The sequence below is a fragment of the Gigantopelta aegis genome, chromosome 3, assembly GCF_016097555.1.
Source record: "Gigantopelta aegis isolate Gae_Host chromosome 3, Gae_host_genome, whole genome shotgun sequence".
NCBI lineage: Eukaryota > Metazoa > Mollusca > Gastropoda > Neomphalida > Peltospiridae > Gigantopelta > Gigantopelta aegis.
This window is the reverse complement of record NC_054701.1, coordinates 82,071,575-82,094,521: the sequence shown is the minus strand read 5'-3', so window position 1 is coordinate 82,094,521 and position 22,947 is coordinate 82,071,575. Positions and strand designations below refer to the sequence as shown.

The window sequence follows — 22,947 nt, the reverse complement described above, 5'->3', positions numbered from 1 at the left end:
GCGGAGCACTCACTCAGGGTTTGGAGTCGGTATCTGGATTAAAAATCCCATGCCTCGACTGAGATCCGAACCCAGTACCTACCAGCCTGTTGACCGATGGCCTAACCACCACGCCACCGAGGCCGGTTCCTTACACAGCAAGGGATCTTTTATATAATTATATGCACTTTACCACAGACAGGAAAGCCCATACCACAGCATTGTAATAATACAAAGTTACCTGCATTAAAAACAATCAAGTCGAACCTAACTAATAAACTTGATTTTATTTAGTCATGTGCACTCCTCAAAACAGTGTAGTAAATATTCTCCCGTTTCCTTCCAAGTGCAATCCCTGAGCAGTTTGTTACAATCTGCCTAGTCCATGACAAGCATGTTTGTCCCTTGGGTTCTTTTCATCCTGTTATGGCTCAAAGAACATTTGTTTGCACTTCTTGTTGCCACCTGTGCTATACCTGCCCCAGGTAATGTGTTTTGTAAGATCAAACATTGCATGTAATTTGGCTGTATTTCCCGTATGTTACATGTTTTATTATCTCATTATAGCCAGCATGGGTTTTCAAATAATATTGTATTGCTGTGGGCTTTTGGGTGTTGGTTTGCTGGTTACTTTGATTCTTTGATGTTTTAGACTATGATTGAACATATGATATAAGAATAGAACTTTATGGTGTTGCATTGTACATGCTTTTCATAGACTTCTATCAAATAGGTTTTGTTCAGCAGAATATATTCTTATTCATATCTCATTATGTTGAAAACCTGGATTAAGAAACATTTACAGACAAACCTGTTTACTGCAATTGACTATACCATACTAACATTAGTGGGGGTAGTTTTTTTTACCTTTTTGGAATGTCTTTTGTTCAATTGTTGAGATTTCAGGCAATTTATGGGTTGCACAAAAAATAAACTCCTTCTTTACTTAAGCAATTTAATTAGATTTGCAAATGAAACATCATTCTTCTGATTTTAAGAGGCCTGAGTTTCGTATTTTAAATTAAGAAATTATTTTTGAAGAAAAAAAAAATCTATAATTTTTATGAACCCGATTGCTGGTAGTTCATCTGTTGAGGTATATCCTTTGAATGAAAAATCCAGTAGAGCAGAAATGTAATTGTTTTGAGCAGAACACATTAGAATGAAATTATGGTCATTCTAATAAATTGTTTTTTGTTGTTGTTGTTTTTTTCACCTTTAGTTGTGTAATTAATCAGTATTGTTTTGAAGACCAAACAAACTTCTTGACTTTTTGACATTCTTGACTTTCTTGACTTTGTACAAGTTTTTGAAGCTCAGTCGGTTGAGCGCTCGCTTGAGGTGCTTGTATGGAAAAGCCTTGAAGATTTAAATTCTAACTGGGAAAAACTAAAATCTGGACTTAACATGTAGAAGGACGTGGATCAGTTAAACAATTGTTTGTACCCAGTGCATGTTCTAGAATTAAGGTAAAAACACAATAGCAATATTAGCATTGATCATTTTGGTTGCCAGGCCTACTCTTATAGTCTTACTAAATTAAAACTTTAAAATGTTTTTGTCTATTAATGTCACACATTAGATAGTCATATTTCTATTTATAAATTTCCCACTGACATGAAAGTTCATCAAACCAAGAAATATAACCCTGAATGGTGGGAATCAACCAAAAACCTGTTTTTACAAATCTGTAAAAAAAAAAAAAAAAGCTTTCTTCCTTGGCATTTTTACTGTTTTTCACTATTTATACTCTTTTTAAAAAACCAACCCACTTCACCTTAAATGATTGCTCTTTTCTGTTGCTATGGCAGTAGACTGCACGTGTGTGTTTAGGAGAGGTGAGCTGGCTTGCTGGGAAGAACAGGGTGGTGGTGTTGGTGGGGGAGGGGGGAGAGAGCAGATGCTGGCTCGTGACAGTAGCCGGAGTAACACGGGGCAATAAATCATAAAGGCTGGCTTTTGTTCCTGGCTTTATGCCGCCTCTGTCTGCTTCCATAACTCAACAGACTGAGTGCGCTGGCTTTTTTTGTTGTTGAGAGGCTTGCCGCTCTGACTGGCTTGGGAGTCTCTGTGGGACATGGGATTTGATAGCTGGCTGGATAGGAGGAGGACAAGCAGAGGAGGAAATCGGTTAGTAACAGAGGAAGATTTCACGCTTGGATGAGACTACTGTATACTGGCTGGTGTGTTTTTCAATCAGTCGGAGCAGAAGAAAGGTACGGTAGTTCGCTTTTCAAACTTCTAGACATGAATTGGTGTCGGACACTATAAGTTTTCATTGTGGATTACACGTGTGTGTGTGTGTATATATATATATATATATATATATACAGTTGCCGGGTGGTGTATGTATGCCAGTACAGTGTCTGTCGGAGTAGTCTGTGAACAGTGGTGCAAGTATATGCGTAAATTCAGTGGACATTATTCTCAGTATTTTCACATTGTCTTCATCACTGGATAAAGGTGAGTGTGTTTAGTTTGAATAAAACTCAGGACCGTTAAAACCATCATCATACATTTTGTTTTGTATTTTGTTATCATATTCTCATTATTATTATTATTATTTTTTTTTTTTTCTGGTTTAAGTAAAACATCCAAGACTTTGTGTTTATATGTATCTAGGGTAGAAAGCTGATACCAAAATTTAATAGAAGAGCAAATAAAAACGGATTATTGAAGTTAATAATTAATTACTAAAGTTAATTAATGAAAATAGTGTTTGTTAATGATGTGTAATAATTTTAAAAGATCAAATTCTTTTTAAAGATAGGCATACTGCTGGCATATAATCTGAGTTGATATTTTAAAAAATAAATTTTATTTTATGTGTATCATAAACCATTATCAGTGTTATGTTATATGTTTATTAAAAATTAATTAACTATGTTTTCCTATTTATCCTAAAACTGTATCATGAGTTGTGACTAGTCACTACTAGTTAAACATTGAGATTTTCCTATTTATCCTAAAACTGTATCATGAGTTGTGACTAGTCACTACTAGTTAAACATTGAGATTTTCTTAAGTTTTGTGATAACAGAGACCTCTCTTAGTCTTAAAAATTACAAAACATGAGGTGTTCCCATTCTAGAAGCAGCCAAGACCAGAACTAGAAATAGACTAAAATAGTTGTGTATTCACAGCCCATTATCAGTCAATTTGTCAGACTGTAGCAGTGTTGTGTGAAGTTTATCACTCTAATGTCTTTATAAAAGTGTGTATCCTTCAGATGTTTCCTAACAACTTACTCTGGATTAGATCTGCCTCCACCGTTTATTTAATGTTGTTGGATTAGATTTTAGTTTTGATTTTTTTCCTCTACATTTTAAAAGAAGAAAAATCTGTTTTATCTGACTGGTAAATATTTATAAATATTTTTATTATTAATTATTTTGCTTATTGTTTAAAATATTTTTTGTAAATAATATTTGTTCATTGTGGACATGGTTACAGGGAAAATCCCTGGTATCCTAAAAAATAAATAAAATAAAAACAATAAAATAAAACAAAATAAAGATTAATATAAAAATAAACATTAACTTAACTTAATTATAATTTTGGGCAACCATACATTTACTATTTAGTAAGTGACCTTTCAGAGTGGGATATAGTTATGTGGCCATTCACTAAGATGTTCCTTATTGGACTCATGCATTTGGTTACTTCTATACTAGTCCGTGTTCGACAGTTTTAGCAAAACTCATGGTATGTGTTAATGCCATCATATGCTTTTAAACCTTAAATGTTAATGACAAATATTCCTTACAAAATCAACAATTTTGATGAATGGTTTTGTGGGGTGGTGGAGATAACAAAAAAAGAGAGTATATTTTGTTGTGTAAACAGCCCATAAACTATATACCAAGAAATCATTTAAAAAAAAAAAACATTCCACCTTTCCTTTATCTTTTCCTAACTAACTTAATTGACTACCAACAAACACATTAATGGGTTATTACCACTCTGTTGTATAAGCTACCTGGAAGTATTAATCGGAACAGCACTACTTGATTGGCAGTGTTATTTAATCGACACATGTGGGGCCGCGTTATGAACACAGTATTAACTCCCGAGACCATTATTCAATGATCTGTGGTGCCAGGAAACACTTGTGACTCACGTAAGTGTCACTAGCGATATTGATTCTCTCCCTTTGTTTATAGTCACTGATTAGAAAACTGTCAAGCAGTAAATCTGATTCACTGATGACTGTTGAAGATTTCTCTTAGATGTTTATGTCTCCAGCCCAATCCTTTAATCAAAATGTTATTACCTCTAATCTGACTCAACATGTCATTAGTTACATGTCTGTTAATCTATTCATTTTAGGGGGGGGGGGGGGGGGGGAGTAGCCCAGTGGTAAAGTGCTCATTCGATGCGTAGTCAGTCTGGGATTGATCCCCATCGGTGGGCCCATTGGGCTATTTCTCACTCCAGCCAGTGCATCACAACTGGTATATCAAAGGCCGTTATGTATACTACCCTATCTGTGGGATGGTGTATATAAAAGATCCCTTGCTAATCAAAAAGAGTAGCCCATGAAGTGACAACAGCGGGTTTCCTCTCTCAATATCTGCGTGGTCCTTAATCATGTGTCTGATGCCATATAACCGTAAATAAAATGTGTTGAGTGCATCGTTAAATAAAACATTTCTTTCTTCTTTTTTTTCATTCATTTTATATAATTAGAAAAATAATAGGTTAATTTAAAGAAAGAGAAAGGTCAGTCTTAAAAAGAATTTGGTTTGCTGTAACATAACAGCATTTGGACAGTGTTGTTTTAGGTGTTTTATTTAAATTGTATTTTTCATATTGATACACCCTCTCTCTCTCCCTCCTCTCTCTCTCTCTCTCTCTCTCTCCCCCCCTCCCCCCTCCTTCCCCCCCCCCCCTCCTATATCAAGGGCCATGTGTGTGTTGTCCTGTCTGAGGTGGTACATGTAAAAGATCCCTTGCTACTAATGGAAAAATGTAGCAGGTTTTCTCTAAAGACCACATGTCAGATTTATCATATGTTTGATATTCAATAGCTCTGTAGTTGTGTCATTAAAGAAAAAATACTTTAACGTTTTTTTTTTTTTTAAATATAACCTTCTCTCTTCAATATTGTTTAGGTGACATGCACAAATGACTTTACAAACGTTTAGCTTTCTCTATTGACATAGCTGAAATCCGACCAGCAATTCATGGAAGTAAAGCTGGGTTAATCTTGGCTTGTATCCTTGCCACATCAGTGGGTTTAAACACACACTGACATAATGCAGTCTTACATGAGGTTCGGGTGAAAAGTTTGCACTAATGGTGCATTCAGACTACAAATACACCATGGTCGGTGATTTGCTTGCAGATGGAACCCTTGAATAAGGATATCTTCAATGCTTGAAACAACTTGCGACTGCAAATATAGTGCTTCAGAAATGGTATTTTTAACATTGTTTTTCCACTAGTTATTGAGTCACCTGTGTTTTTGTCGCTGATCAGTATTTCACAGTTTTAAAATTACAAAATCTAATGGTATGTGTTGTCCAGTCTACGACCTAGCTTCACTGCTGTTACCACATAAGTTACTACTTAAATTATTACTTTTATATGCTCATTCCAGCCAATGCTCCACAACTAGTGTAACAAAGGTCTTGGTATGTACTATCCTGTCTGTGGGATACTGAATATAAAAGATCCTTTGCTGATAATCAGAAAGAGTAGCCCATTTGATAGTGGTAATAGGTTTCCTCTTTCACTATCTGTGAGATCCTGATGCCAAGTAACAACTGTAATTAAAATGAGTTGAAGGTGTCATTAAATAAAACAGCTTATGATATACCAGACATGAGGTCTACTTAGTATGTGAAATAGTTCTACTGAAGGTGATTAGTCTATGAATCATTCTACCTCACGTGAGCACCGAGGTAAGTTATTAACAACTTTTAAAGTCATCATGTACAGACAGTTCTTGTTTGTTTGTTTTTTACACATGAGTGAAGGTTAATTTATTTTACAACCTTCAAGAAAAATTTCACTGATTGACATTATGTGTTGAGATACTTTGTTAATTTCAGATACTTGTAATTTAGTTTCTTTTGTGTCCAAGCATTTCTTGCTGTCAGGTTCATATTAAAAGACTCACTTTATTGTTGTTGTGTATAGATTACAGAATGTTTTTTAGGATCTTTTCAAGGCATAAAGGTGTCTGTTTTTCAAACATATAGAACCGACACTGTACTCTTCACAAGCATATAAGGTAACAGGTTCAAAAAACTAGCTCAACAATTTACATGCAATATACTTTCTGAATGTGCTGAATACAATCTTATCCTCTCTTTTTTCCCAAAGAGATTTCACCCTTTCTTTAAGATCTCCATACACACACATGTACATGTTGAAACTTCCAAGTTAATTGGTGGACGACTTCTTCTTAGATCTTAGCACTTTGTGATTTATTCTTTCTTCATTTCACCGCAGCGTGTAAGCAGATAGATTGGACAAATGAGTGTGTTAAATAGAATGCCAAACCTACATGATTTAGAGTTCCTTCATATGGCTTCCTCCTCTATTAGCTGTCTGAAATGATAGGTTACACACAACAGCATGGCAGTATTAATGCTGTACCTGAAAGCAGGGTAAGATGTTACCAGTTATCTACCGGCCTGGCTTCGGTAGTATAGTGGGTAGGTCATCAGACATAAGGCTGGTAGGTTCCAGGTTCACACCTTGGTACCGGCTCCCATCCAGAGCGAGTTTTAACAACTCAATGGGTAGGTGCAAGGCCATGACATCAACTTTTCTCTCACTAACCACTAACAGCTAACCGACTGTCCTGGACAGATGGCCCAGATAGCTGATGGGTGTGCCCAGGACAGCATGCTTGAACCTTAATTGGATGTGTATATGAAAGTATAAATATAAGTATAAATAATGAAATACCAGTTACTAGGCCTCGACTAAAATGTTTGTGGTAGTCCTTAGATGATGTTTGTATCATAACCTCACACAAAGAAAACATAACTTTTGTGTGGTCTCAAACATATATAGTCATGGGAAAAGGTTCCAGTATGTGTTATGTTTTGCCTACGGTATATATTAATGTTATTGTTATTCCTAAACATTATGAGATGATTTAGACAATTACTGGTACTGTGTCATCATTGACAAATTTAAACCATTTACAATCTTGGCAGTTTGTTTGAGACCATTTTATTTGGTACAGAGTATCTTCTGTTCCATGAGTATATAATATATATTTGAGAAGATGATATACAAAAAATTACTGGTGAAGTTCATACTCTCTGCAGGTTAAAATGGTGAAAAGTGTATTTGTTTTTGGTTTTAAAGATTCACGTTTTGTTTAAGTAAAGAAGACAATATACAATGTATTATTACACGATATATTATCACTGTGCCCTAATGATGTTTTAGGCTAGATATGGCCCTTACTGAATCTATTAATTGATATATTCACCCGATATGAGGATTGGAATGAATGAATGAATGAATGTTTAACGACACCCCAGCATGAAAAATACATCGGCTTTTGGGTGTCAAATTAAGACTAGAGTTAGGATTTACATATTACTAAAATTAGATTTCTTATTTTGAACTGTTCATCAATTTGAATTCCTGTTTTAAAGTTTTAAAACAACAACATGAATATTCTAAACACTGCTCTGTTCAGCCTCAGAATGATGTTTAAATCTGGTTACAGATCACGATGACACCAAGATTAACAAACATCCATGTAATTTCCTCCAATTTTCCCAAGCATGTTTCATTCTTTTCTCTCGGCTAACAGGCCAGCTTTTCTCTGCATTGTGAAGCCTGACAGGCCTCAAACAGGTTGATGAAGAATTTGGTAATATCAGTAGTGATTGCCTTCTTTGTTCTCGGGCAGATTCGTTTCCCCTTTCACCCAACGGCTGCTGCTTTTCGCCCCAACGATGTCTTATAGGTCAATCATGGAGAGCTCTCTTCAGTTTTTTCTTTTTTCATTTTTTCTTTATTTTGGTCTGACAGATATGCGAAAATAATGTCTGTTGGGATTTTTTTTTATACATGTACAACAAAGAAGTAGAAAAATTAATAGAAATAAATGAGAAATATTGTGATACACAAAAGAAAAATAATTGGCTATGAATAGGACCAATGTTAATAAATAATAAAGAGTGCAATTCTGTTCTGTTAAAGAACACCACAATATAATTTGCTGGATCAATCCTACATACAGTTGAACCTGTGTTAAGTAGCCACCAAAGGGAGTATCATAAAATGGCTCTTTAAGCCAGGTGGTTACTTAATACAAGTTGGTTTATACTATATTACAGTGAAACCCCTCTAAACCAGACACCCTCGGGACCAAGTAAAATGTCCGGGTTTAAGAGGTATCCAGATTAGAGAGGTTAAGTTCTGTACTGATATTTTAAAAAAGAACCAAGAAAAATGCCCGGTTTGGGGTGGGGAATTCTGCTTTACAGAGGGTCCGGTTTTGAGAGGTTACACTGCAGTTGATTTAGGAGAATAAAATGTGTCCTTGATACAGATGGCCACTAGATCATGTTTGATTATAGTTTGATTTAAAAAGAATAGCTTATTATTTTATTTTTTTTGGTTCTCACATTCCCAATGATAAATGAGCCCTAGTGTCATATTTGTTGTATTGTATGCTAGGCTCATACTACCAAATGCATGGTTGGATTATAATTTCCTCAACTCCTAAACTTATGATAAGTGCACTTAGATTAACAACTAATGGGTTGTATGATGAGAATCGAGTTGTAAAAGCGTTCATACGAGCAACTGGACAGTTGTAGAAGTGACAGCAGAAAGTTATACATGTACATCTAGTAGCTGTTAATTAAATTATGTGCATTGCTGAGATGTTATTGAACAAATACCCCAGTCTTGTTTTATCTTCTTTTTTTTTGTTCTTCTCTTGGGAGATCTGAAAATATTTGGGTCTGTCTTTCGATAGATGTCCACTATTCTGTTAACACTGTTGAATTGTCTATTTTGGGTTTTCAGTTGTGATTATTTACCAGCTTGTTTGCTCCTGACTAACTTGAAGTATTTTGAATCTGTGCAGTTTAACTTTTGAAAAAAGAAGAGAGAAAAAGCATAGTTCTTTTTTTAAATGTTAGCTATGTTTACAGCCCTGCTAAGTGGATGGGTATTTACTTGTTGAAAGATTTGTGTACTTTATACAAGTGGGGGAAAAACATAATCTTTTAATACAGTATAGAGAAAACAAATAAGATAATTGAAAAGTCTTAACAATTAAAGGTCCATCTGTTTCTTGATACATGTAGCAGTGATGAGAAGTACATTCAAGACAAATACTGTAAATCAGGAAATCTTTGAGAGCATAAAAAAATTTGTGAATTTAGCGAGACCATACTGTACAAAATGGTAATATTTCATGACGTTAAATTTAATGACACTAAAAGTCAGGGGGGGGGGGGGGGGGGTGGTGTGTGTGTTTGGAGGGTGGTGGTGGTGGTTTGTGATTAACTGAACATATAATAATGGTTATATGCTATTGATTAAACTAAGTATAGCAAACAAACAATTTTGTAATGTTAAAATGTATCAAAAGTATTAGTTCAGATGATCCTACAACTCAAGCTAAAAAAAATTATTGTCTGATAAAGCTGACCTCACTAAAGTTTTATTTCGCTAATATGTCACTTATTTGTATTTCGTTAAATTTTAAGATTGCTAATATTTTATGATTTACAGTACTGTATTTTTAACAAGAGTTCAGTGAACTGCTAAAATACTTGGTCGTACAGTAAATCTCTTACAATGTGCTGAGTGAGCAAAAGTGTTTTTTCCAAATAACGTATTAAACCTAAAAAAAAAAAAATATTACAATTCACCAATTGTTTTTAAAATTTGTTATTGACGAATGTGCTGAGTGGCAGGGCTAGCCTTGTAGTCCTTTTGTTTTCTTTCATGGTACCTGCTCCCACCCAGAGCAAGCTTTAACAACTCAGGCGTGTTGCCATTAAGCTGACTTTTCTCTCATGAACTACAGTAAAACCTCTCAAGAACGGACCCTCTGTAAACCAGAATTCCCTCAAAATCGGACGTTTCACAGAGTCCGTTTTTAAAAACCAGGACAGAACTTAACCTCTGTAAACCGGATCCCTCTTAAAACCAGACATTTGTCTTTGTTCCAAGGGTGTCCAGTTTAGAGGGGTTTCACCGTACTAACTCACTGTCTTCAGGGCTTTAGCTTGCATCAAAGTCAGTCATAACAGTAAAGGGTGTGCCCAAAATAAATATGCCCAAAAAAAACTGTACCCAAAATAACTATAAACATATTGACTACAAAACAATTTCAACTAAAAAACTACTGAAATATTAAGCATACCTTAGCTTGAAATAACTCAAAATGCATTTCTGAATATCTACAACCCTTCAGATCACTTCCATTTCATATCCTCAATTAGATTAATGTGCTCCTTAAATATCTCGCTGTACTCGTAACAACAACAAATATATGTTGTGCCCAAATTAGTGAGATCTAAGACCCTGATCTTAGAAAGAAAGTCCAGATAGCTGAGGTGTGTGCTCAGGCCAGCATGCTTGAACTTTAACTTTACCTTAACTGGATATAAGCAAGAAAATAAATTTAAATGAAATAAAGCGTGACATCTAGTAACAGTTTGTAGCTTGGTCAAGAACTACCTACATATGCATATAACAATTAATTATAGAAGATAGGACATGTCCAAATCCTACTAAATCCGTTCCAGCTTGTAAGAGTTTATTGTTAGACAAAGAGACAATGAAATATGTCTCCATGCCAACTTGATTACAAGAAGACTTAATAAAGTTAGACCGAAAACGATATTAACAGGTAAACCGTGTTTTTTTATTGTATGTTTGACTTGTTGGTTTATTAGTGAGTTTTGTGTGCCAGTGTGTGTCCACATAACTAACAACACGAATACAATGAAGTGGTTTATTTTCTTTTATCAAGCCATAAAGATGTAATGAGTTCACAGTCGAGAGATTTTCATGTCTGTCTTCATTCAAATGGCAAGACAAACACGAAACGTTATCTTTTATGAGGTGTGGCCTTATTTACATTAATTTTACGAGATGTGGCCTTATTCAGATTAATTTTATGAGATGTGGCCACATTCACCTTTATTGAGGATGTGACCGATTATTTTATTCAGATGTAGGCAGTACACCATTAGTAACTGAATGTAGCAAAGCAGCTACAATTAATACAACTGGGGAAATAAGCAAGTTTAAAAAAATAAAATTATATAACATATTTTGACTTAATTCATAAAATGAATCATTTATAGGCAAATTTATTCTCAAACACTGTCTTATTGACCTCATTTGTATTAAAAACCAAATATGATTCATATCCAAATATTTCATATGTAAAACAGTGATCTTTATTATTAAATTATCTGTCCAAGTCAGCTATCAGTTCCTCAAAATAACTTCAAACATTGATCCACTATTGTCAAGCTAAAATATTCATGGAAAAATTTCATTTCTCACATAACCTGTTTTCTCAGAAAATAACTAACATGCAAGTTGACTGTTTCAATTAAAAATCAATGTCCCGTGTTTCTGTTAAATATTTCCAGCCACTGGAATGATCAAAATAGAAGGAGATATGCATTACTGAAGTCAGTGCATGTGATATGCCAAACATGATAACTTTGTTAGTTGCATCATATTAAAAGTAAATTATATGCTATGTTGGCAGTGTATTGATTATCAATAAAATATTCTATCCCAATCCTCCTCTCTCTCTCTCTCTCCCCCTCTCTCCCCCCCCCCCCCCGGAAAAAAAGAAGACAAAAAGAAGAAAGAACACACGTTCTTAGATGTCTTTACTTAATTTTCTTGTGAAAATAATGTATTTAAAAAACAAACAAAGAAAAACAAAACAAGTATGGTAGTGACAAAAACTGTTGCCCAGTTATCAAACCTGGTTGATCTTAGTATCGGGGAAAATGGGCTTCTTTTAATCCCTGCATAAGGGCTGTAATCGGCAGGCAGCTCTGAGATTTTTTTATATATATATACCTGGTTAGTTTTTATTGCTTTATTTTACAGCTAGGATATAGAGCTATAAACTGGAGAGATGGTATACTGGTTGTATCATAAAAGTAAATCCTTTTGTATGTTGTTTATAGTGTGTTATATGCAAATGTACATTGTGGGTGGTAGCACACTATTTAGTGTTGTTCTCGAGGTGTATAATATTTTTTAAAATTGCCCATCCTCTCTCTGTAATAATTTCTGGGATAGCACTTAGGCTAAAAATAGTTCCATTTTATGGCTCATCATCAATGTGATTGTTGGAACAGAACTCCTTTAATTAAAATATGTAATTAACTGGTATTTTTTTTAGAGATTGAGTTTAGTGTTGTAAGGGAAGTTTTAATTTTGTTTTTAAAGTGAAAATGTGTAAGATATGGTAATTTTCACTTGTAGTTTTCAGAGGAAATCTGCTACATGTTTCCATGAGCAGCAAGGTTTTGGAAGGAAGGAAGGAAATGTTTTATTTAACAACGCACTTAACACATTTTATTTACGGTTATATGGTGTCAGACATATGGTTAAGGACCACACATATATTGAGAGAGAAAACCTGCTGTCACCACTTCATGGACTACTCTTCGATTAGCAGCTAGGTATCTTTTATATGCACCATCCCACAGACAGGATAACACATACCACGGCCTTTGATATACCAGTCGTGGTGCACTGGCTGGAGCGAGAAATAGCCCAATGAGCCCACTGAAGGGGATCGATCCCAGACCAACTGCGCATCAAGGGAGCACTTTACACTGGGCTACGTCCCGCCCCTCAAGGTTTTGGATTCTAACGTATATTTAACACTTGTTTAAGACCACTCCTACAGAGGAACAACAAGGACTCTTTTTATATGCACTTTACCTTAGGACAGTATAAACTACAACCTTTGGTGTAATAGTCATGGGGCACTGGTTGAAACCGGGGGTGGGTGGGTGCAAGATCATTGAGGCAGACCTAAAAATTGCAAGACAATAGTTTCGTTCACACGTCACTCACCCAAGACTAGTTTTGCATAACTAGTTTTTACTCTAGCCTGATGCGCAGTCGGTCTAGGATTGATCCCTGTCGGAGGACCCATTGGGCTATTTCTTGTTCCAGCCAATGCACCATGACTGATATATCAAAGGCCATATTATGTGCTATCCTGTCTCGGATAGTGCAAATAGAAAAAGTAGCGGGTTTCCTCTCTAAGACTATTTGTCAAAATTACCAAATGTTTGACATCCAATATTTAATGTGCTCTAGTGGTGTCATTAAACAAAATAAACTAACTAATTTTTTTCTTCTGCACATTAAATTTAGGATAGCATTTACATGGTCTTGGTGGGTTACATAAAAAACGAAATGGGTTATCTTAATTTATTTTGTGTAACCCTCCCTTAAATGTTTACACAAATTTTCAATTCTCACATGTCTGATTGAGAGCAATCAATTCCTTTGACCCATTGCACCCAAGGTGATGGCCCTACCACTGGGCTACATCTTTCACTGAAGATCAAAGAAGCTATTGATTTTACAGATATCTTGCCTAGCTCTGAAATGTGGTCCTGTGGGCCATGTCTGGGCAGTGCACTAAGACAAGGGAATGGAAGTGACTGGTGCTGTTGATAGTGCTTGGATGATAAAGATCTGCTTGGTGAGATACTGACAGCAGCCAGCTGGGGCTGGTTATTTCATTACAGCATCAGTGGTGTGGAAACAAGCATTTCCTTTTATCATCACTATTTAGAGTGTGCAAGAAGATGGATTCTTTTTAAAATTTCACTTTTTAAAAAGTCAAAATGTAGTTGGATTAGAAGGGGTTTTTTTTTAATGCTCTTTTAAGCAACTTTGCATCATGTTTGCAAGCCTTTTTTGCACGGCTTGCATTGTAATAATTAGGTCCCAATTCTACATATAAAACATACTTTATAGTCGCTTTTTATCATACTGTATGATGTGTCATATATATTAACATGGCAAGTAAATATACAAAAATATTGTTTATTGTCATAACTGAACTTAAATCTGTATCATATGTCATATACACTATTAATGTAACAAATACATGTAAATATACAAAATCATTGTCTATTGATTGTTATAACCTAACTCAAATCTGTATGTCATATACACTAATGTGTATAAATAAATAAATAAATAATAAATATGCAAAAATATTATTGTCTATTGTCAGAACTGAAATCAAATCCAGAATGCTTAGCAAAAGCTTACAGTACTCTGATAAGCACTTTAAGTTTTCTACCTTACATTTGATTGTCTGGAGAGTTGAAATATGTTACTAATGCCATGTGGCTTGCCTGCTTGTACAGCTAGGCTACTCTGAAAGCAGCTGTCATTTCTTACAGCCAATCACAGCACTCCACCGTCCTGTTCTCATTTATCTAACTGTCATATGTTTTATTATCAGACAGCATCCAAGATAAATAATATGAATTTGAAAAAAAACGAAACATCTGTCAGTGTTTTGAAATTATATAGGGCAGCATTTCCAAATGTATTTATAGTATAAGTCATTGTTATTAAAATGTTTATGTATTCATATAATTCAGTGTTGGTAAAAAAAAATCATGTCTAACATTTTTTTCATTGTGAATGACTTCAATTTTCTTACTTTATTCTATTCTGTACCTCACAATTGGTTAACAAAGGCTGTGGTATGTTTTATCCTATCTGGGGGATATTGCATATAAAAGATGCATCAGGTTTTCTCTCATTATCTGGGTGGTACTTAACCATATCTTTGAGGCCATATAACCATAACTAAAATGTGTTCAGCATTAAATAAAATATTAATTCCTTCGATCAATTTTGTTACATTCATTGTTTAATAATAATAATCTATTGTAAATCAGTAAATGTGTATGTCTGGTGTATTGTTTTATGCTTTTCAGTTCCGAGTTACTAAACCATTTTTGACAGGACATCGTTATATGATATTAAACAAGCTTGCATTTGGTATCATGTCTGTCGTGAGTGAGATAAATTTTAGTTGTCACAAGCTTTACTCATAATTGATCTTAATTTATATCACTCAGCTTGTTTGGTTGATGTTGCTGTAAGGTTGTAGTGTGTCAATCGATGATGTCATGAAGTGTTATATCCCACATGGCATTCTATATAGTGGGATGTATTACTTTGATTTGTACCAAGATATTTTTAACCATATGGGTAATAATTAGTTATGCATGTTACTTTTTGTCCACAGTTTCCAACAATGAACGTTTATATGCAACACAATATATTTTAGCCATCTCATCTCTGTAGTATGCTTAGATTGTTTTTCCGCGTTAACGAAGATGTGTAATAAATCTGTATAACTACATAATTCATAAACTCCTCTCAATGTGGTAAATGTCCTTACTGCATCATGCAACCTCAAGTAGGGGTGTGATACAAGTCCATTACCACATAAACATTACCACATGAGCATGGTTATTGCACCCTTTTGATGTTTTAATTGACATCACTGCACTCGGGGCTATTGGCTGTCAATCAAGACATCAACACTGCGCATTAACTAAACTACTTGTAAGTTAATGTAGTAACTTGTAACATCTTCAATATGTCTTTCATTGTCAGCAGGGCTTTAGATTGCAGCAGGGACGGGACGTAGCCCAGTGGTAAAGCGCTCGCTTGATGCGTGATCGGTGTGGGATCGATCCCCATCAGTGAGCCCATTGGGCTATTTCTAGTCACAGCCAGTGCACCACGACTGGTATATCAAAGGCCGTGGGATGGTACATATAAAAGATCCCTTGCTACTAATGGAAAAATGTAGCGGGTTTCTTCTCTATGACTGTGTCAAAATTACCATATGTTTGACATCCACATGCTGATGATTAATAAATCAATGTGTTCTAGTGGTGTCGTTAAACAAAACAAACTTTCTTTTTAGATTGCACAAAAGCTGAGGCGATAATAGGTATCCCGAAATAAGTATGTCCCAATTAAGTACAAACATGATAACCTCAAAATATTTTAACCTCAAAATCAATGTTAAGCTGTATTAGATTAAAATAGCTTGAAATACATTTTTAAATACTAAGTATGTGCAACTGTTTACCAGCTGGTATTAACATACTGGAGTGGGGTGGTGGTGGGGGTTTTAAACAATATTTATACACTGCTTAAATATTTTTACCTTGCATAAGCTGTTTTTCGTGACTTGTATACATGTATTTGCCATTGAGACGGGCGGGATGTAGCCCAGTGGTAAAGCGCTCACTTGATGCGAGGTCGGTCTGGGATCAATCCCTGTCGGTGAGCCCATTGGGCTATTTCCCGTTCCAGCCAGTGCACCACGACTGGTATATCAACGGCTGTGGTATGTACTACCCTGTCTGTGGGATGGTGCATATAAAAGATCCCTTGCTGCTAATCGAGAAGAGTAGCCCATGAAGTAGCAACAGTGGGTTTCCTCTCTCAATATCTGTGTGGTCCGTAACCATATGTCTGACGCCATATAACCGTAAATAAAATATGTTCAGTGCATCGTTAAATAAAACATTTCCTTCCTTCCTTGCCATTAAAAAAACCTATAAATCTGTGCATTTTTTTATATAAACATATGCCTGGTTTCTTTGATATATGTATTTATTGATATTGTTTTTTCTTGTTAAATACTGATGTCCTTATTATCTATTGTTATTGTTTCCCTTTATATTATCTGGCACTGTTGTACAATCCAGTTTTTAAAGGTTTTTCCTATTGTTTTTAATGATTCTTAGATCTACATTCATTGCAAACCAATTAGCAACAGTTACACTACAGTTTTTACAGGTTTTTTTATTTATTGTTTTTAATGATTCTTAGATCTACATTCATTACAAACCAATTAGCAGCAGTGCTATTATAATGTACTTACAGAGAGTTCTACACACATCTATCTGTACAGTGTACATCTCGAGACAAGATAGTTGTATTCCACACATCATTGTGTGCTATTTGTAAGTGATTATCTGTGTTTAGAATCAGAATTGCTGGCATATGGGGGTAAGATGTTGACTTACCAGACAAATAAACAATGAGGAACTAGCTTGCCAGTGCTTGTTCTGCCATCGTCTCGGCCACAAACACACGTTCCCCACAGACCGGGGAAAGAATAATATATTAATATTTCATGAAGGTCGTAAAATTGCTGGCTGCTTTGATGGTTCCTCACTTGGCCAATTTGTTTTTAGAAAACCTGTTTACTTTAGTACCCACTCTGCCATATGATGAGGGATGTTCAAGAGATAATCATGGGGTTGGGGTATTTTTCTTTCTTTTTTGGGGGTGGGTGGGATGGAGAGTTTGCTGACTGGTCTGTTTAATTCAGTCACTATTTTTAAGGCATTTGACCAGCATACTTTTTACATCAAATACCATATGGCCCCAGATCACAGTTATCTTCCTATTTGGTTGTCCAAAATCCAAAAATTTGTCAGCGCATGTAGTCTACTGTTTGACTGTGGTTATTTCATGGCAGACTGCTATGAAGTGACAACTATTTGACTGAAGTGACAGGGGAGAGCATGTAGTTAGTAAATGTGTAATTTGTCGACATTGAAGACTTGTTTGTGGTAATTCCAGCCTATGCAAAAGTAGTTCTTTTTGTGTAAAATGGGTGTACTCTGGCCAAGTTTAGTGGGTGTGTTTGTTTAAACCAATATCCTGTGGGAGAAAGAGCTGAACAACAGGGATAAAAGTGACCCCTAATTAGGTGCAAAATATGTGTATTATTTTTCTGGTATAAATACTTTCCAAATTATTAATCAGTAAAGTGTAGGTGGGCCACACAATATAAGGGATTTTGAGGCTGAATATTCCTGTACATGTAGGTGACCATCACTGAACACCCTAATTATTGGTTGAGTGAAAATACTGAAGTTCTATCTTACATGTTAATTGTTTCAAAATTAATATTGTGTATACTATTTGTTAACTTAAAAAAATATTTTGTTTCTAAACATAATAGTTAATACAACTGTATTTAAAAAAAGTTAAAGTTTGTTTTGTTTAAAGACACTGCTAGAGCACATCAGCTTGTTAATTGATTGGGTGTCAAACATGTAGTGGTTCTAGCAGATGGTCTTAGAGAGCCGCCAACCGTACATTTTCCTATTAGCATCAAGGGATCTTTTATATGTACTTTCCATTTTCAGGACAGCACATACCACAACCTTTGATATACCAGTCGTGGAACACTGGTTGGGATATGAAAACCCCCACAAAACAAATGAACCACCAAGGAGATTTGATCCAAGCACCTCAAGGCAGCATATCTCAAAATGCTTAGTTTTATTTTACAAATGCTTGCAGTTTGAAGAATACTTTCCATTTTATGTCCACCTTATTAAATTTGATTTGTTTGTTTTTTCAGGTGGAACCTAGCAGCAAGATGACTCTCCAGTTAAAAGAACTTGTTCTACTAGTGATTCTGTTTGGTTCAGCATCTCCCATGAAAGTTCTACACACATTCTTTGACCCAGGGGAAAATCGCTTCCAACATTTAACAGTCAATGCCAAAACTGGTCACATATTTCTCGGTGCTACCAACAGACTGCATAAGCTATCTTCTGAGCTAACATTATTGCAGAGTGCTTCGGTTGGACCAAGGTTGGACAACCCCGATTGTCCTCCGCCGGTAATGCCGTGTCCTGAAGACATAGAAAAACGAATGACGGAGAGTAGAACGAAAGGAATAGTGATCGATAAGGATGATAACGCCTTGATTCTGTGCTCTAGTTTGTTTCACGGCCATTGTCAGAGGGTTTCGTTGGATAACATAACCCGGGTGGAGAAGTTTGTTCAGAGGCCCATGGTTCCGAATGACGAATCGTCTTGTGTGATGTTTATTGCTCCGAGTATAAACATGGAATCGGCGCTGTACATCGCTGCAACTTACAGCAGCTACGGGAAGAAGGTTTATAGAGATATGGTGCCCAGTCTGAGCAGTCGGAGACTTGATAATTTGGAATTTGTTTTCCGAGACGCTAATGGTGCTACAAGGAAAAATGTGCTAGAGAAATTCCGAACTAGTTTTAAGATCCGATACGTCGATGGATTTTCTTACGACAGTTTTGTGTACTTCATTTCCGTCCAAAAAGAAAAGCCCGGTTCGACAAAGTATGTGTCGAGAATCAGTCGAATTTGTCAAAACGACACCTATTTTTACTCGTATGTCGAAACGTCATTTGTTTGTGAAGGAAGTGCTGGTGAGAGTTACAGCATCGTCCATGACACGGCCGTTGCCAATGGAAACCTTTACGCAGTGTTTTCTCAGAACATCAACACATCGTTCAAGCCTGGCAGTGCATCAGCTCTTTGTGTTTTCAAAATGGCCGATGTCAATAAAGTTTTCAACACTGCTGTTGACAAATGTTTCCATGGAAATGGTGTCATCGGTCCAGAGCATTTTACGCAAAAACACACCTGTGTACCAACGGTAAGTTTGGCATTTAAAATATACATGTGCATGTATGAGGTGCAAATTTGAGGATTTGTTTTTAATACAGGGTTGGGGAAGTGGGCATAAAATCAACATAATATAGTTGAGTCATGTTGATAAACAATACTTCCACCGTATACAATGACAAAATTAATTAATGGGGTGTTGGGCCTTTAACTCTGCTAAATCGGCACGTGTGCCATTATACAGATAAGATATTATCATATAGAGCATGTACATAGCCTGCCGACATTAATTCAGACCACACACTATGAATACATCTGCAAAATATTTATATATTATGCAAATTAAGTCTGCTTGTAAAATGTTCACATGCCATGAAATATACATGTAGCTAAAACATGTTTGAATTATGCAAATTAAGACAGGATTGGGTTTTTTGTCCCCTGGCTATTACATATGTTGTTGTATACCTGTTTATTACCCACAGCATGTATGATACCATTTATATATATAAATATAATCTTGGCAGCTATAAAATTTTCAACTAAGACTTATGTCATACTATTTTAAGGTGATATTTTGAAAAAATTATAAACCTGAGTGTCAAAGGTCACTTTGATTTAAATATAAATATTCATGAATGTATTTATATATAGCCTATATGTACATAAGCCCACAATTGCATCACCTTTGAAAGCATTGGTAAAACAGATTTGAATTGCAATATGACTTTATAGTGTGAATTTTAAATAATTTACTGTTTAAATGCATTTATTTACCTTAAATATAAATATATTAGAATAAAATTTATTGAATGTCACAGCAAACCTCAGGACACCAGAAACGGGATTTGTCAAAATGAATAATTTGAGCAAAATGTTGTAAATGATGTAAGTTACTAGTTAAGAAGCTGTAACACTACAGCTGAAAATATTGTTTGGTTTGTTTACTAGCTAATGAATATCAAACATTTGGTAATTCTAACATATACAGTCTTACAAGAAACATGCTACCTTTTTACATTAGCAGCAAGGTATCATTTATATGCACTTTTCCATAGACAGGATAGCACATACCTAAGCCTTTGATATACCAGTGACTTGTGGGGCACTTGTTGGGATGGGGACCCCCCCCCCCCCCACCCCCAAGGGAATTGGTTCATTGAGTGAGTTTGATCCTGCAACTGAAGCACCCCATTTTTCGTTCACATATTAAATTTAGGATATCATTTACATGGGTGGGATCGATCCCCATCGGTGGGCCGATTTGGGCTATTTTTCATTCCTGCCACTGCACAACACGACTGGTATATCAAAGGCTGTGGTATGTACTATCCTGTTTGTAGGACGGTGCATATAAAAGATCCCTTGCTGCTAATCAAAAAGAGTAGCCCATTAAGTGGCAATGGCGGGTTTCCTTTCTCAATATATGTCTGGTGCTTAACCATATGTCTGACGCCATATAACCGTACATAAAATGTGTTGAGTGCATTGTTAAATAAAACATTTCCTTCCTTCTATCATTTACATGGTCATGACAAATAAAATGTATTGAGTGCATCGTTAAATAAAACATTTCTTTCTTTCTTTGGTCATGACAGGTTGTGCAAAAACATTACCTGAATTTGTGTTTTTGTTTAACCCATGGTTAACATGGTTTACATGGTTTACATCAATGTGCAATTCTCAGAGGCATGTCCTGCCCTATTGTACGCTAATAGTAATAACTTAAAGATCAGCTGCTTTAAAACAGAATGGCTCTTGACTCATTGTTTTTAGAAAAACACCTGACGTTACATTTAATCAGATGGCTTATCATGGTAGCTGCTGCAGTGTTAACAGTGATCACACTGGATCACCAGACAGTCCTGGGGAACAATCATTTCAGATAGTCTGGAAGCAGGCCAAATTGTCTTGTTACGTGCTGCAGACATGCTCCAGCCATGATACACATCTCTAGGTGTTTTCACGTGCTGAGATATTTGTCATTAAGCGCACAATATAACAAAAACGAAATCTTATCCCAAACTCAGGTTTTTTTTTCTTGTCATTCTCTAATAGCAGATTTATCATATCTCACCTACTGGAATCCTTGAGGAAAGAAGACTTATTTTCTGCCAGCAGCATGAGATGTTTGCAGTAAAAAAAAAAATCACCAAGATTTTTTTGCATACCGTTTATTTTCTGTACAGTGATGCTATTTCTGAATGTTTTGTATTAAAAAAGGCTACACACAACAAATTGTTTAAATTTTAGAATGTCAAATTGGGGTGTGAATTCTTATAGCATTGATATATTTTAGTAGACTTGTTGAAGTTTTTTTCCAAATTAGGGATGAGCTTATGAAGCTCCTTGTAGAGCTATAATCAAAGAAAAATGTCATATGGGTACATGGGTAGTCCTCACACTGGAATTAACTTAGGTTTAGCCAGTTTTCAAAGACAAGTGTATGTAGAGTACTTATTACCTTGAAAATTATTACAATTTCATTAATTTAAGGAATATTTTATTAGCCAAAGACTGAATGTTGAAGCCACTTTGTATATAAAAATTAGCAAATTGGCTAATTTGGCAATGGACAGGGTGAGTCCTCTATGGGTTACCTCTTGTGAAAATTGTTAGCAACCCCGTATTATCTTAAAAACAAAAATAAAGCAGATAATGAAGGAATTGCGACAGAAAAAAAAAGAGTTTGAGTAGTTTTTTGTATGACCCCGGTCAGGTTACAGTGCACAATATTTACCAGATTGTCTGCAGTGTGAAGATATTTATGGCACGTGCACCTGGTGCATGCAGTAGACTTGAAAGCATTCATGTCTGACAGTAATTTCAACAAGCTCATTGAAGTTTCTCTTCAACTTGACCGCCAGTAATATGACAAAATACAACAAATCATATTTTCAGGAGCTTTTTTTTTTAATTTATTTTTTAATTTTTTTATTTCAGTTTGCTTGCTTTGTTAAGAGCACAAAATTTGTGTTTAATTCCCAGTCTTTGCCAGGAAAGGCTAGTGATCACTCCCACTCCCCTCCACACTTGCCTGGAACGTTTTAAATTTGCAAATTGATCATCTTGAAATAAATCTTTTAATGAGATTTTAAGGAGATTGCTAGTGTATCATCATTATCAGGATATTGATCTTCAGCTCACCTTGATTTTGCTAATGGTGAAGACTAATGTACATTTTCCTTGGTGTTGCAAATTGTGATTACTCAGTTCATTTCACAGTCATTAAACTTTTGATGATGATGTGTTAAATGTTTATGGAATATGCAGATAGCACATGAGAATTCCACTTATTATTGATGGATTTTAAACTTATTTTAATTAATACAGGAGTCCAATTTTAATTCTTGAAGGGTGTTGCCTTTGGTTTTATTAACAAAATGTAGGACACCAAGGCAATTTGGAAGGACAAACATTTCCTTCAAACGAGGGGCAAACCAAACCAAATTACTTTCTGTCAATTTTTTTTCATACAAAAAACTCTTTGGAAGAGCATGGTGG

The 22,947-nt window shown here is 35.4% G+C and overlaps 1 protein-coding gene across 4 annotated transcripts in view; it reads left to right on the top strand.

Annotated features, from left to right (window-relative positions):
* The window catches only part of LOC121369164 (plexin-A4-like), an 80,501-nt gene that overhangs the window by 16,618 nt on the left and 40,936 nt on the right, over window positions 1-22,947 (top strand). For 2 of the 4 annotated variants that reach the window (XM_041494063.1, XM_041494060.1), the window contains exons 1-2: window positions 2,308-2,442; window positions 18,410-19,474. In XM_041494063.1, the coding sequence (XP_041349997.1) occupies window positions 18,428-19,474 (1,047 nt within the window). In that variant the 5' untranslated portion in view covers window positions 2,308-2,442; window positions 18,410-18,427. Of the gene's footprint in view, window positions 1-2,068; window positions 2,196-2,307; window positions 2,443-18,409; window positions 19,475-22,947 lie in introns of those variants that run through there. The other 2 variants (XM_041494061.1, XM_041494062.1) reach the window with 2 other exon arrangements.